The following is a 15,263-nucleotide window of genomic DNA, read 5'->3' as shown; positions in this document are numbered from 1 at the left end:
TTGGGAATAAAACTCTCGCGGCGCCCAGGACGGTCCCTCGTGTCCCACCGCAGGGATGTGGCCGCTCTCCCAGCTCCGGGAGGCTTCAGTTGGGATCAGCCCATCCCCAAAACCCCGGCCCTGGTGCCACACAGAGGGCACGGTGCCCGTGAGGGCGGGTGGCACCTCCATCCTTGGCGACGGCGGCACCAACTCCATCCCCGGGGGGAGCAGAGCCGGCGTGGCACCGGCACCATCCCGGGCACCCACAGCTGGGTGGTGACCCCGTGGCGGCTCCCACACCTCCCAGGGACCGAAGGCACCCAGAGGAGCCACCCATGGCTGGGTGGTGACCCCGTGGTGGCTCCCACACCCCCCAGAGACCGAAGGCACCCGGAGGAGCCACCCATGGCTGGGTGGTGACCCCGTGGCGGCTCCCACACCCCCCAGGGACCGAAGGCACCACGAGGAGCCACCCATGGCTGGGGGGTGACCCCGTGGTGGCTCCCACACCTCCCAGGGACTGAAGGCACCCAGAGGAGCCACCCATGGCTGGGTGGTGACCCCATGGCGGCTCCCACAGCCCCCAGGGACCGAAGGCACCCGGAGGAGCCACCCATGGCTGGGGGGTGACCCTGTGGTGGCTCCCACACCCCCCAGGGACCGAAGGCACCACAAGGAGCCACCCATGGCTGGGTGGTGACCCCATGGCAGCTCCCACAGCCCCCAGGGACCGAAGGCACCCGGAGGAGCCACCCATGGCTGGGTGGTGACCCAATGGCGGCTCCCACAGCCCCCAGGGACCGAAGGCACCCAGAGGAGCCACCCATGGCTGGGTGGTGACCCCGTGGCGGCTCCCACACCCCCCAGGGACCGAAGGCACCCGGAGGAGCCACCCATGGCTGGGTGGTGACCCCGTGGTGGCTCCCACAGCCCCCAGGGACCAAAGGCACCCGGAGGAGCCACGTGTGCCCACGTTTATTTGCCCGCGGCCCCGCTGAGGTAACACGTGCCCGACGCCACCTTCCCACCCCCCCTCCAGCTTCTCCCGAGGGTGTCGGGATCTCCTGGAAGAGGCCGGTTTTGGTCCCCATCACCCTTTCCTGGGACAAGAGCCGGGCCAACTAGTCCTTGGCCATGTCCCAGGCGCGGTTGGTGGCCGCCTCCACGGCGTTCATGACGGTGGCCCGGAGCGCTCCCTTCTCCAGCTGGTGCAGCGCGTGGATGGTGGTGCCCCCGGGGGTGCAGACGTCCGCCCGCAGCTTTGCCGGGTGTTCCCCGGTCTCCAGCAGCATCTTGGCAGCGCCCTACGATAAAAAGGGCACCTCCCAAACCATCCGACCCCTCCGGGAAGCGCCGTCCCGGCGAGGGATCGGCTCGCGGCCTTCGCCGCCGCCGCCTTCTGAGGGTGGCCTCGTTTTTTGGGGGGCCAAGAAGGGGAAGGGAGGCAGGAGGGGAGGCAGAACCTCCTCTCTCACCCTCGTGGGGGTCCCAAAACCAGCAGCCCTAAAATCAGCATCCTCAAAACCAGCAATTCCAAAATCAGCAGCCCTAAAATCAGCAACCCCGAAACCAGCAATCCCCAAAACCCAACACCCCCAAAACCAGCAGCCCTAAAATCAGCATCCTCAAAACCCAACACCCCCAAAACCAGCAGCCCTAAAATCACCATCCTCAAAACCAGCAGCCCCAAAACCAGCATCCCCAAAAACAGCACCCCCCAAAAACAGCACCCTAAAAAACCCAGGAACCCCAAAACCAGCATCCCAAAACCAGCAGCCCTAAAACCCAGGAACCCCAAAACCAGCAGCCCTAAAATCAGCATCCTCAAAATCAGCAGCCCTAAAATCAGCATCCTCAAAACCCAGGAACCCCAAAACCAGCACCCCCAAAACCAGCAACCCCAAAAACAGCAACCCCAAAACCAGCAGCCCTAAAACCCAGGAACCCCAAAACCATCATCCCTAAAATCAGCCTCCTCAAAACCAGCACCCTAAAAAAGAAAAAACAGCACCTCCAAAACCAACACCCTCAAAACCCAGCAACCCCAAACCCAGTGACCTCAAAACCAGGACCCCAAACCCAGCACCCTAAAAAACAGCAAATCCCAATCCAGCAACCCCTAAAACCAGCAGCCCCAAAAACAACAACCCCAAAATCAGCAACCCCCAAACCAGCTCCCCAAAACCAAGAGCCCCAAGACCAGCAACCCCAAAATCAGCACCCCCAAAACCCAGGAACCCCAAAACCAAAAGCCCCAAGACGAGCAACCTCAAAACCAGCTAAACCAAAGCCAGCACCCCAAAACCAACACCTTCAAAACCAGGAACCCCAAACCCAGCACCATCAAAAGCAGCACCCCCAAACCCAACACCTCTAAAACCAGCACCCCAAACCCAGCACCCTAAAAACCAGTACCCCCAAACCAGCAACCCCTAACCCAGGAACCCCAAAATCCGGACCCCAAACCCAGCACCCCCAAACCCAAAATCCTCAAAACCAACACCCTCAAAACCGAGCACCCCAAAACCAGCAACCCCAAAACCAGCACCCCAAAACCAGCACCCTAAAAAACCCAGGAACCCCAAACCCAGCAACCCAAACCCAGCACCCCCAACACCAGCAATCCCAAAACCAGCACCCTCAAAACCCAGCACCCCAAAACCAGCAACCCCAAAACCAGGAACCCCAAAATGAGCACCCTCAAAACCCAGGAACCCCAAAACCCAAAGCCCCAAGACCAGCAACCCCAAAACCAACACCTTCAAACCCAGCAACCCCAAACCCAACACCCCCAAGCCCAGCACCCTAAAAAAACCAGGAACCCCAAACCCAGCAACCCAAACACCAGCACCCCCAAAACCAGCACCCCCAACACCAGCACCCAAAACCAGCACCCTCAAAAACAGCGACCCCAAAATCAGCAACTCCCAAACCAGCACCCCAAAACCAAAAGGCCCAAACCCAGCAACCCCAAACCCAACACCCTCAAAACCCAGCACCCCAAACCCAGCACCTCAAAACCAGCACCCCTTAATCAACACCCTCAAAACCCAACACCCCAAACCCAACACCCTCAAAACCCAACACCCCAAAACCAGCACTCCAAACCCAGCAACCCCAAAACCAGCACCCCAAAACCAGCACCCCAAAACCAGCAACCCCAAACCCAACACCCTCAAAACCCAACACCCTCAAAACCCAGCACCCCAAAACCAGCACCCCAAACCAAGCACCCTAAAAAACCCAGGAACCCCAAACCCAGCACCCCAAACCCAGCACCCCAAAACCAGCACCCCCAAAACCAGTACCCCCAAAACCAGCAATCCCAAAACCAGCACCCCGAAACCAACACCCTCAAAAACAACACCCCAAACCCAGCACCCCAAAAGTGGCACCTCCTCCCTCGCCCCGACGGCCATCGTGGAGCCCAGGGCTGGGCGGGAAGCGCGGGAAAGGCGGGAAGGGAATGGGAAAGGCAGGAGGGGAGTGGAAAAGGTGGGAAGGGAGCGGGAAAAGAGGGAAGGGAGCGGGAAAAGTGGGAAGGGAGCGGGAGAGGCGGGAAGGGAGCGGGAAAGGCAGGAAGGGAACAGGAAAGGCGGGAAGGGAGCGGGAAAGGCGGGAAGAGAACAGGAAAGGCGGGAAGGGAGCGGGAAAGGCGGGAAGAGAACGGGAAAGGCGGGAAGGGAGTAGGAAAGGCGGGAAGGGAACGGGAAAGGCGGGAAGGGAACGGGAAAGGCGGGAAGGGAACGGGAAAGGCGGGAAGGGAGCAGGAAAGGTTGGACGGGAAGAAAGGCGGGAGGGGAAGTGAATGGGAAAGGCAGGAAGGGGAACAGGAAAGGCAGGAGGGGGGGAAGTGAACGGGCGAAAGGTGGGAAGGAGAAACGGGAAAGGCAGGAAGGGGGTGGTAAACGGCAGGACGGGAATGGGAGAAAGGCAGGAAGGGAATGGGAAAGGCAGGAAGGGAACGGGAAAGGCAGAAAGGGAACGGGAAAGGCGGGAAGGGAACGGGAAAGGCAGGAAGGGAGTGGGAAAGGCAGGAAGGGAATGGGAAAGGCGGGAAGGGAACGGGAAAGGCAGGAAGGGAGCAGGAAAGGCGGGAAGGGAGCAGGAAAGGCGGGAAGGGAATGGGAAAGGCGGGAAGGGAACAGGAAAGGTGGGAAGGGAATGGGAAAGGCGGGAAGGGAATGGGAAAGGCGGGAAGGGAGCAGGAAAGGCGAGAAGGGAGTGGGAAAGGCGGAAAGGGAATGGGAAAGGCGGGAAGGGAACGGGAAAGGTGGGAAGGGAACGGGAAAGGTGGGAAGGGAACGGGAAAGGTGGGAAGGGAACAGGAAAGGCCAGAAGGGAGCAGGAAAGGCAGGAAGGGAATGGGAAAGGCGGGAAGGGAGCAGGAAAGGCGGGAAGGGAGCAGGAAAGGCGGGAAGGGAACAACGCCGCCGGTTCCCGACTCACCAGCAGCGTCTGCGCCGCGATCCTGCCGGCCAAGGCTCCCGGCATTCCCATCTTCACCGCGCCCTCGGCCAAGGCTTCGGCAAACAGGTACACCTGGGGGGGGACAACGGGGACATCCGGGGTGAGCCGGGGGGCGAGGAGAGCCCCCCCCATCCCGACGGGGTGGGAATTCCGCCCCGGCGCTCACGTAGGCCACGCCGCTGCCGCTGAGGCCGGTGTGGATGTCGATGTAGGATTCGGGAACCTCCTCGCAGAGCCCGCAGGACGCCAGGAGGTTCTTCAGGAGAGCCGATTCCTTGTCGCCGGCGCTGCTGCCCCGGGAGAAGACCATGGCGCCCGCCTGCACCACGCACGGCAGGTTGGGCATCAGCCGGAGCACCTTCGTCCAGGGCGGGAGCAGCTGCGGAGAGACGGGATGGGAGAAGGGGAGACGGCACCGGGAAGGACCCAAAGGTGTCCCGGACACTGGGGGGGTCACCCAGAGGGGCTGGGGGAGAAGTGGGGAGGTGGGGAAGGAGCGGGAGGGGAGGGGAACCAGGTGGGGACAAGGCCGCGGGGGTGCGTCCTCTGTGGGGCCGGGGGGGAAAGGGAGGAGAAGGAGAAGGAGAAGAAGGAGAGGAAAAGAAGAAAAAGGAAGAAGGAGAAGGAGAAGGAGAAGGAGAAGGAGAAGGAGAAGGAGAAGGAGAAGGAGAAGGAGAAGGAGGAAGAATAGAGGGAGGAAAAGGAGGAGAAGGAAAACGAGAAGAGGACAAGGAGAAGACAAAGAAGCAGGAGAGGAGGAGAAGGAGAAGGAAAAGGAGAGGAGAATGAGAGATGGAGAAGGAGAAAATGAGAAGAGAAGGAGAGAAGAAGGAGGAGGAAAAGGAGGAAAAGGAGACAGAGGAGAAGGAGAAGGAGAAGGAGAAGGAGAAGGAGGAGGAGGAGGAGGAGGAGGAGGAGGAGGAGAAGAGGAGGAGGAGGAGGAGGAGGAGAAGAGGAGGAGGAGGAGAAGGAGGCTCACCCTCTGCAGTGTCTGGATGGTGACTCCGGCCACCAGGGAGACCACGATGTGGTGGGTGCCCACGGCAGGCCGGATCTCCTCCAGGACCCCCGGGAGCACGTGGGGTTTGGTGGCCAGGAAGACCAGGGTGCTCCTCTGCACCACCTCCAGGTTGCAGTGCGTGGTCCTGCACCCCAACTCCTGCCCACGGGACAGGGAGAGGTGTCACAGCCCTAAAAGCAGCACCTCAAAACCCATCAATCCCAAAAACCAGCAACCCCAAGCCAGCAGCCTAAAAACCAGCAGCCCCAAACTGGCACCCTAAAAACCAGCATCCCCCAAACTATCAACCCCCAAAGCAGCACCCTGAAACCCAGCATCCCCCAAAACAGCAATCCCAAAATCAGCAACCCCAAACCAGCAGCCTAAAAATCAGCAACCCCAAAACCAGCACCTCAAAACCCATCAACCTCAGCATCAACCCCTTAACCAGCACCCTAAAAATCAGCATCCCTCAAACCAGCATTCCTAAAATCAGCATCCCTAAAACCCAGCACCCCAAACCCAGCACCCCAAACCAGCATCCTAAAAATCAGCAACCCCAAAACCAGCACCGTAAACCCAGCAACCCCAAAACCCAGCACCCCAAAATCAGCAATCCCAAAACCCAGAAACCCCAAAACTCAGTAGCCCCAAAATCAGCAATCCCAAAACCCAGAAACCCCAAAACTCAGTAACCCCAAAACCCAGAAACCCCAAAACCCAGCAACCCCAAAATCAGCAACCCCAAACCAGCATCCTGAAAATCAGCAACCCCAAAACCAGCATTCCTAAAATCAGCATCCCTAAAACCCAGCACCCCAAACCCAGCAATCCCAAACCCAGCAACCCCAAAACCAGCATTCCTAAAATCAGCATCCCTAAAACCCAGAACCCCAAACCCAGCAATCCCAAACCCAGCAACCCCAAAACCAGCACTGTAAACCCAGTAACCCCAAAACCCAGCAACCCCAAACCCAGCACCCTAAACCCAGCAACCCCAAACCCAGTAACCCCCAAATCAACAACCCCAAAACCAGCACCCCAAACCCCGCACCTCCAAAACCCCAAAACCAGCAATCCCAAAATCAGCACCCTCAAAACCAGCACCCTAAACCCAGTACCGTAAACCCAGTAACCCCAAAACCCAGCAACCCCAAAATCAACAATCCCAAACCAGCATCCTGAAAATCAGCAACCCCAAAACCCAGCACCCGAAACCCAGCAACCCCAAAACCCAGTAACCCCCAAATCAGCAACCCCAAAACCAGCACCTCAAACCCCGCACCTCCAAAACCCCAAAACCAGCAATCCTGAAATCAGCACCCTCAAAACCAGCACCCTAAACCCAGTAACCCCAAAACCCAGTAACCCCAAAATCAGCAACCCCAAAACCAGCACCCTAAACCCAGCAACCCCAAAAACCCAGTAACCCCAAAATGAGCAACCCCAAAACCAGCACCCTAAACCCAGCAACCCCAAACCCAGTAACCCCAAAATCAGCAACCCCAAAACCCAGTAACCCCCAAATCAGCAACCCAAAACCCCCAAAACCCCAAAACACAGTAACCCCCAAATCAGCAACCCCAAAACCCCAAACCCCCAAAACCAGTAATCCCGAAATCAGCACCCTCAAAATCAGCCCCCTAAAAAAGAGCACCCCCAAAACCCAGCCCCCCCAAACCCAGCCCCCCTGGACACGGATGTAGGGACACAGCTCGGGGCCCTGTGCCTGGATCTCACCCAGATCCAGGAAGGATGAGCCAAAGGGGTGGGAAAAGGGGGAAAAGGCCCCACTCACCCTCCAAACTTCCAGGTTTTTATCGGAGGGAGCGCTGGCCAGGATGTTGCCGGCCGGGACCTTCCCTTGGGATACGCAGGGACAGGGGCAGGATTAGGGTCCTGAGCACCCAGGGCGGCCCCAGGGTGGTGGGGACCCCCCCCCCGAGCTCCACAGGGATGTGATTCCCTCCCCCAGTCCCTGCAGGATCCCAGTGGGATTAAAGGGGGATGGGGATGGATCCTGCTGGGAACACCACGGGGACAATCAGGGACACCCGGGGAGGAGGGAAGGGCTGTGGCCCCACTGTCTGTGGGGCAGGGACAGCAGGGAGGGGGCAGGACAGAGATGTCCCCATGTCCCCACACTGATCTATGGGACAGGGACAGCAGGGAGGGGGCAGGACAGGGATGTCCCCATGTCCCCACTGATCTGTGGGACAGGGACACCAGGGAGGGGGCAGGACAGGGATGTCCCCATGTCCCCACTGATCTGTGGGACAGGGACACCAGGGAGGGGGCAGGACAGGGATGTCCCCATGTCCCTGCACTGATCTGTGGGACAGGGACAGCAGGGAGGGGGCAGGACAGGACTATCCCCATGTCCCCACATCCCCACACTGTTTTATAGGACAGGGACACCAGGGAGGGGGCAGGACAAGGTTGTCCCCATGTCCCTGCACTGATCTGTGGGACGGGAACACCAGGGAGAGCAGGGATTTTGGGAGAGGGGCAGGACAGGGATGTCCCCATATCCCCACTGACCTGTGGGACAGGGAAAGCAGGGATTCCAGGGGAATAGGACAGGGCTGTCCTCATGTCCCCACATTGATCTGTGGGACAGGGACACCAGGGAGGGGCAGGACAGGGTTGTCCCCATGTCCCTGCACTGATCTGTGGGACAGGGACACCAGGAAGAGCAGGGATCCCGGGAGAGGGGCAGGACAGGGATGTCCCCATGTCCCCACTGATCTGTGGGACAAGGACACCAGGGAGGGGGCAGGACAGGGATGTCCCCATGTCCCCACTGATCTGTGGGACAGGGACAGCAGGGAGGGGGCAGGACTGGACTATCCCCATGTCCCCACATCCCCACACTGTTTTATAGGACAGGGACACCAGGGAGGGGGCAGGACAGGGATGTCCCCATGTCTCCACACTGATCTGTGGGACAGGGATCCCAGGAAGAGCAGGGACCCAGGAGAGGGGCAGAACAGGACTGTCTCCATGTCCCTGCACTCATCTGTGGGATGGGAACACCAGGGAGAGCAGGGATTTTGGGAGAGGGGCAGGACAGGGATGTCCCCATGTCCCCACTGACCTGTGGGACAGGGAAAGCAGGGATTCCAGGGGAATAGGACAGGACAGGACTGTCCCTATGTCCCCACACTGTTTTATAGGACAGGGACACCAGGGAGGGGGTAGGACAGGACTGTCCCCATGTCCCTGCACTGATCTGCGGGACAGGGACACCAGGGAGGGGGTAGGACAGGACTGTCCCCATGTCCCTGCACTGATCTGTGGGACAGGGACACCAGGGAGGGGGCAGGACAGGGATGTCCCCGTGTCCCTGCACTGATCTGTGGGACAGGGATCCCAGGAAGAGCAGGGATCCCGGGAGAGGGGCAGGACAGGGATGTCCCCATGTCCCCGCACTGATCTGTGGGACAGGGATCCCAGGAAGAGCAGGGATCCCAGGAGAGGGGCAGGACAGGGATGTCCCCATGTCCCCGCACTGATCTGTGGAACAGGGATCCCAGGAAGAGCAGGGACCCCGGGAGAGGGACAGGTCGGGGCTGTCCCCATGTCCCTCCACTGGAGGTCAGGGACGCAGAGGAGGGACCACGAGCAGGTTGTCCCCATGTCCCTGAACGGGAGGACACAGCCCCGGGGGAGGGCAGGGACTCTAGTGAGGGGGACAGGGCTGTCCCCATGTCCCCTCCCCTCTCGGTGGATCAGGGACCACCCAGATCCCCCGGGGAGGTTCCAGACCAGGATTGTCCCCATGTCCTCTCCCCTCTCCGTGGATCAGGGACCCCCCAAATCCCTCGGGGAGGTTCCAGACCAGGGCTGTCCCCATGTCCCCATGTCTCCCCTCCGTGTGTCAGGGACCCCTCAGGCCCCCCGGGGAGGTTCCAGACCAGGATTGTCCCCATGTCCCTGTACTGAAGGTCAGAGACCCTGGGGATGGCAGGGACCCCGAGGGAGGTTCCAGACCAGGCCTGTCCCCATGTCCCCTCCCACCTCCGTGGATGAGAGACCCCCCAGATCCCCCGTGGAGGTGCCAGACCAGGCCTGGGGGACAGGGACCGCGGGGAGGGGGACAGGACAGGGCTGTCCCCATATCCCCTCCACTCCCGTGGATCAGGGACCACCCAGATCCCCCGGGGAGGTTCCAGACCAGGACTGTCCCATGTCCCCTCCCCTCTCGGTGGATCAGGGACTTCCCAAAACCCCGGGGCAGGAGCCAGACCAGGATTGTCCCCATGTCCCTGTACTGAAGGTCGGAGACCCTGGGGATGGCAGGGACCCCGAGGGAGGGGCCAGACCAGGCCTGTCCCCATATCCCCATGTCCCCTCTCCGTGTGTCAGGGACCCCTCAGGCGCCCCGGGGAGGTTCCAGACCAGGCCTGTCCCCATGTCCCCTCCCACCCCCGTGGATGAGAGACCCCCCAGATCCCCCGTGGAGGTGCCAGACCAGGACTGGGGGACAGGGACCGCGGGGAGGGGGACAGGATAGGGCTGTCCCCATGTCCCCTCCCATTTCCGTGGCACGGGACCCCCCCCAGTTCCCCCCGGTGAGGGACCAGTGCAGGACTCTCCCCACGTCCCCACGTCCCCTCCCCGTGGGTCAGTGACCCGCCACATCCCCAGACCGGGACTGTCCCCATGTCCCCTCCCCGTGTGACAGCGACACGCGGAGGCAAGAGGAGGGAGGGTCTGTCCCCACGCCCCCTCCCCTCCCCGTGTTTGAGGGTCCCCCCTGACCCCCCGAGCCTCCCCGGGCCGTACCCGCCTGCAGGAGCCCCCGGGCGAGCCCCCCGGCCATCCTCCCCGCGCCCACGAACCCGACCCACAGCGGCGGCTCCTCCATCGCCCCCGGCCCGCCGCGGGACACGCCCCCTCGCAGAGACCACGCCCACACCGCCCCGCCCACCACATGGCCCCGCCCGCCCCGCCCCTCCCTCCTATTGGCTGAACCGCCTATAAAGGGGCGCGGCTTAGCCGAGGGGGGGATCTGCGCAGGCGCGCGGCCGCCACGTGGTTGGTTGGGGGGGTCCTGAGGGGGGTCCCCGACGGGTCGCGATATGTCCCCACCCCCCCAGGGTGCTCGGCGGAGCCCTCGGGACATCTGGGAATTGCGGGGGGGGGTCACTCGGTGGGGTGGGACCCCCAAATTTGTCCGTGGGCGCGCGGGGGGGTTTCCCACCCTCTTCTCCCCACGGGACCCCGCCGGCACCCCTGGGACTATGGGAAGGTCCCCCAAATTTGGGACGGGGGTCCCACAGTTTGTCCGTGGGCTTGGGGGAGTTTCCCACCCTCTTCTCCTTAGAGGACCCCCTATGGGCACCCCTGGGACTATGGGGGGGTCCCCTCAAGTTGGGTGGGTCCCTCAAATTTGGGGTGGGGAAGTCCCCCAAATTTGTCCATGGATGTGCTCCCCACTCCAAGGTGTTTCCCACCCCCTTCTCCCCATAGGACCCCCATCGGCACCCCTGGGACTATGGGGGTCCCCTCAGTGGGGTGGGTCTCCCAAATTTGGGGTGGGGACATCCCCAAATTGTCCATCGATTTTGGTGTGGGGGGTGTTTCCCACCCTCTTCTTCCCATAGGACCCCCTTGGGCACCCCTGGGACTATGGGGGGGTCCCCCAAATTTGGGACAGGGGTCCCACAGTTCGTCCGTGGGCGCAGGGGGGGTTCCCACCCTCTTCTCCCCACAGGACACTGCCGGCACCCCTGGGACTATGGGGGGGTCCCCTCAGGTTGGATGGGTCCCTCAAATTTGAGGTGGGGAAGTCCCCAAATTTGTCCATGGATGTGCTCCCCACTCCAAGGTGTTTCCCACCCCCTTCTCCCCACAGGACCATCATCGGCACCCCTGGGACTATGGGAGGGTCCCCTCAGTGGGATTGGTCCCCCCAAATTCGGGGTAGGGGGTCCCAAAATTTGTCCCTGGATCTGAGGGGCTTCTCCCAACCTTCTTCTCCCCACAGGACCCCCCCATTCCCACGATGCTGCCCTGGAGCTCCCGGGCTCTGCTGCTCCTCTGCGCCGGGATTTTGGGGGGGCTGGGCCTCGCTGCCCCCTCAGAGGAGGTGGGGACCCTCCCCCAGGGAACTGGGGACCCCCTCAAGACACCACAGGTGACAACCAGTGCCAGGATGAAGCCCCAGCCCGGGAGGTGTCACCCCTGGACTCCTGTCACCATCCAGGGTGGGACCCCCCCCCCGGCTGGGAAATGGGGGTTCCTGGGACCCCCCCACCCCAGGCCTCGCCTTGCTCGGTGTGGGGGTGTTTTTTGGGGCGTGAAGGTCAAGTTCTGGGGCGGTTCTCACACTCTTTTTCGTATTTTTCACCCCAAATTCCCCCCTTTCTGGGCCCCCACCCTGCGCTGGGAGCACCCCGGGGGGCTGAGGGCTCGTTTTGGGGTGTCCGTGGGCACCTCCCTGGGGGATGGGGGGGGTTTGGGGTCACCCCCCGTCACCAACTTCCTGAATATTCCCCACAGGAGGAGCTGGGGGAGACCTGGATGAGGCTGGCGCTGGATGAGACCCCCGTGGTCCAGCTCCTGGAGGACGTCGCCCACCGGATGGGTACGAGCTGGCTCTGGAATGCTGAGACATCCCCCTGGGTTTGGGATTGATCCAAGGGTGCTGAGACATCCCCATATCCCACCTTGGGATTGATCCAGGGATGCTGAGACATCCCCGTATCCCACCTTGGGATTGATCCAGGGATGCTGAGACATCCCCATATCCCACCTTGGGATTGATCCAGGGATGCTGAGACATCCCCTGCCTTGGGATTCATCCAAGGAATTCTGAGACATCCCCATATCCCACCTTGAGGTTGATCCAGGGATGCTGAGACATCCCCTGCCTTGGGATTGATCCAAGGAATTCTGAGACATCCCCATATCCCACCTTGGGATTGATCCAAGGCTGCTGAGAATCCCCCTGGATTTGGGATTGATCCAAGGCTGCTGAGACATCTCCCTGTCCCACTTTGGGATTGATCCAAGGATGCTGAGACGTCCCCATATCCCACCTTGAGATTGATCCAAAGATGTTGAGAATTCCCCATATCCCACTTTGGGATTAATCCAGACATGCTGAGACATCCCCCTGTCCCACTTTGGGATTGATCCAAGGATGCTGAGACATCCCCATATCCCACCTTGGGATTGATCCAAGGATGCTGAGACATCCCCATATCCCACCTTGGGATTGATCCAAGGATGCTGAGACATCCCCTGCCTTGGGATTCATCCAAGGAATTCTGAGACATCCCCATATCCCACCTTGGGATTGATCCAAGGATGCTGAGACATCCCCATATCCCACCTTGGGATTGATCCAAGGAATTCTGAGACATCCCCATATCCCACCTTGGGATTGATCCAAGGATGCTGAGACATCCCCCTGGGTTTGGGATTGATTCAAGGATTTTGAGAATCCCCCTGGATTTGGGATTGATCCAAGGATGCTGAGACATCCCCCTGGGTTTTGGGTTGATCCAAGGATGCTGAGACATCCCCCTGGGTTTTGGGTTGATCCAAGGATGCTGAGAATCCCCCTGTCCCACCTTGGGATTGATCCAACCTCTTATCCCTCCTCCACAGGGAATGGGAGCAGCCGGGGGGCTGCAGAGCTCGGGGAAGGACACCGGGTTTTCCCATCCCACCTCCCTCAGGAGCAGGAAAGACCTCGCGATGTTTATCCCCGACGAGGTGGGAACCCAGCAAACCCCATTCCCAGCTTTTTTCACTTTCCCAGGCTCATCCCACCACCGTATCCATCTTTCCCACCCGCAGAGAGTGCCCTGGTCCTTCGGGAGGTGATGGAGAAGCTGCAGAAGCTCAACCAGAGCCTGGAGCTGATGTTGGAGGCCTTGGAGGACACACAGAGCCAGCTGGAAAACCACCTGGAGCGCCTCAAGGCCGTTCCCAGCCCGGATGGTGAGCGGGAATAGGGGCTGGAGCGCGGATGGGAGCCGGTGGGTGCCAATTCCAGGTTTTTCCATCTCATCCCACAGGTCAGAGCCCAAGTGCCACCTCCACCTTCATCCCACCCGGCTCCTACTCAGTGCTGCTGGTTCTTCTCCTGGTGCTGGCGCTGCTCTGGCTGATCCTCCTCCTCCTCCGCCTTTTCCTGGCTTCCAGCGCCCTCGGAATCCCGGAGCTCTCCGCTCTCCTGGCCCTTGCTGTGGCAGGTGGGGACGGGTGTGGGGACGCCTGGATGGGGACACACCACCCTGGGGGTGCTCTGCCCTCTCCCACCCTCCTGTTGTCCTGCAGGACAGCAGCTGGTGGCATCCAGAGGGATCCGACCGGCAGTTTCCCGGGAAAAAATCCCTCACCGGCTCACCTCCACCCCGGAGAGATAGGAGAGGGTTGAGGGGGTGGGCGTGGCACCCTTGGGAGCTGGTGGGACCTGTCCTGGGCATTCCACCCTGGGTGTCCCATCCTGGAAGTCCCATCCTGGAGCCACCTGGCAGAGGTTCCCGGGAAGGGACAGGACACACCTTGATGGCTTTCCCATGGATTTTGGGCACCTCATCCCAGCTCCCTGCCCTGTTTCTGCTTGGATGTCTCCTCCCAGATGTCCCATCCTGGAGCCACCTGGCAGAGGTTCCTGGGAAGGGACAGGACACACCTTGATGGCTTTCCTATGGATTTTGGACACCTATTTCTGCTTGGGTGTCCCATCCTGGGTGTTCCATCCTGGGTGTCCCATCTTTGGTGTCTCGTCCTTGGTGTCCCATCCTGGAACCATCTGGCAGAGGTTCCTGGGAAGGGACAGGACACACCTTGATGGCTTTCCTATGGATTTTGGGCACCTATTTGTGCTTGGGTGCCCCGTGCTTGGGTGCCCCGTGCTTGGGTGCCCCGTGCTTGGGTGCCCCATCCTGGGTGCCCCATCCTGGATGCCCCATCCTGGAGCCTCCTGGCAGAGGTTCCCAGGAAGGGACAGGAGACACCTCCATTGTCCACCTTGATGGACATCTTGGTGGCTTCCCTACGGATTTGGGGCACCTCATCCCAGCTCCCTGCCCTGTTCCTGCTGGGAGAAGGGGGTGGAGAGGCTGGAGAGCTGCTCACAGACCATCATGGTGGTGACATAGGAGCCGATTGTCCTTCTTCCCATGCAGGGAATGCGACCTGGAGCTGCTCCAGGAGGAGCTGGACAGGATGGAGATGAGCTGCGTGCGAGGTGACCACGCTGTAGGAGATGTGGGGATCCAGGACACAGATCCAACACCCTGGCGTGTCCCCCCCATCCAGTGTCCCCATCCAGTGTCATCCCAGAGCGTCCCCAAGCTCTGCCAGGGCACGTGGCACCATTCCAAGTGTCCCCAACCTCCGCCTGGAGCACTGGGAGGTGTCTCCATGTTCTTCCAGAGCCCTCGCACCCGGAGCAGCCCCAGGACATTCCCGGCTCCGTAGGATGGGTGTCACCTGTTCCTGGTGGCCGGAGGACGACGCGGAGCTCACGTGGGGTAAGTGGTGCTGGATGGGATGTCCCCAAATTGGGGTTGTCCCTCAAAAACCTGCTCTTCGGGAATGGGTTTTGGTTACGGAATCATGGGATGGGTTTGGGGATTTGGGAGTGGATTTTGGTCAGGGAATCATAGGATGGGATTGGGGATTGGGAATGGATTTGGGAATGGATTTTGGTCACAGAATCATGGGATGGGTTTGGGGATTGGGAATGGATTTCGGTCAGGGAATCATGAGATGGGATTGGGGATTGGGAATGGATTTGGGAATGGATTTTGGTCAGGGAATCATGGGATGGGATTGGGGATTTGGG

The 15,263-nt window shown here is 60.8% G+C and overlaps 2 protein-coding genes across 2 annotated transcripts; one reads left to right on the top strand and one right to left on the bottom strand.

Moving 5' to 3' along the window:
• Positions 1 to 935: 935 nt before the first annotated feature.
• PYCR3 (pyrroline-5-carboxylate reductase 3) lies at positions 936 to 10,337 on the bottom strand. Its single transcript, XM_039390828.1, has 6 exons — positions 10,241 to 10,337; positions 7,251 to 7,315; positions 5,432 to 5,611; positions 4,619 to 4,831; positions 4,432 to 4,524; positions 936 to 1,286 (listed from the first exon to the last, which is right to left on the bottom strand). The coding sequence occupies exons 1-6, from the start codon at positions 10,320 to 10,322 to the stop codon at positions 1,104 to 1,106; spliced, it is 816 nt and encodes a 271-aa protein (XP_039246762.1). The 5' UTR covers positions 10,323 to 10,337; the 3' UTR covers positions 936 to 1,103.
• Positions 10,338 to 11,216: 879 nt separating this feature from the next.
• On the top strand, positions 11,217 to 13,836 carry LOC120325186. Its single transcript, XM_039390827.1, has 6 exons — positions 11,217 to 11,546; positions 11,960 to 12,044; positions 13,073 to 13,180; positions 13,265 to 13,408; positions 13,486 to 13,662; positions 13,748 to 13,836. Exons 1-6 carry the CDS (start codon positions 11,463 to 11,465, stop codon positions 13,834 to 13,836), a joined length of 687 nt encoding a protein of 228 aa, XP_039246761.1. The 5' UTR covers positions 11,217 to 11,462.
• Positions 13,837 to 15,263: the final 1,427 nt, after the last annotated feature.

The sequence above is a fragment of the Pipra filicauda genome, unplaced genomic scaffold (assembly GCF_003945595.2).
Source record: "Pipra filicauda isolate LSUMZ 115617 unplaced genomic scaffold, ASM394559v2 scaffold875_size61878_pilon, whole genome shotgun sequence".
NCBI lineage: Eukaryota > Metazoa > Chordata > Aves > Passeriformes > Pipridae > Pipra > Pipra filicauda.
This window is presented reverse-complemented; position numbering and strand designations above follow the sequence as displayed.

Bases quoted from the DNA above. Each gene is read 5' to 3' on its own strand.
- PYCR3 (XM_039390828.1), bottom strand. From the start codon at position 10,322: ATGGAGGAGCCGCCGCTGTGGGTCGGGTTCGTGGGCGCGGGGAGGATG. The intron at 5,612-7,250 runs GTGAGTGGGGCC...TCCCGTGGGCAG, and splicing joins AAAACCTGGAAGTTTGGAGG to GAGTTGGGGTGCAGGACCAC. The intron at 4,832-5,431 runs GTGAGCCTCCTT...GTCTCTCCGCAG, and splicing joins CCATCCAGACACTGCAGAGG to CTGCTCCCGCCCTGGACGAA.
- LOC120325186 (XM_039390827.1), top strand. From the start codon at position 11,463: ATGCTGCCCTGGAGCTCCCGGGCTCTGCTGCTCCTCTGCGCCGGGATT. The intron at 11,547-11,959 runs GTGGGGACCCTC...TATTCCCCACAG, and splicing joins TCGCTGCCCCCTCAGAGGAG to GAGGAGCTGGGGGAGACCTG. The intron at 13,663-13,747 runs GTGGGGACGGGT...GTTGTCCTGCAG, and splicing joins CCTGGCCCTTGCTGTGGCAG to GACAGCAGCTGGTGGCATCC.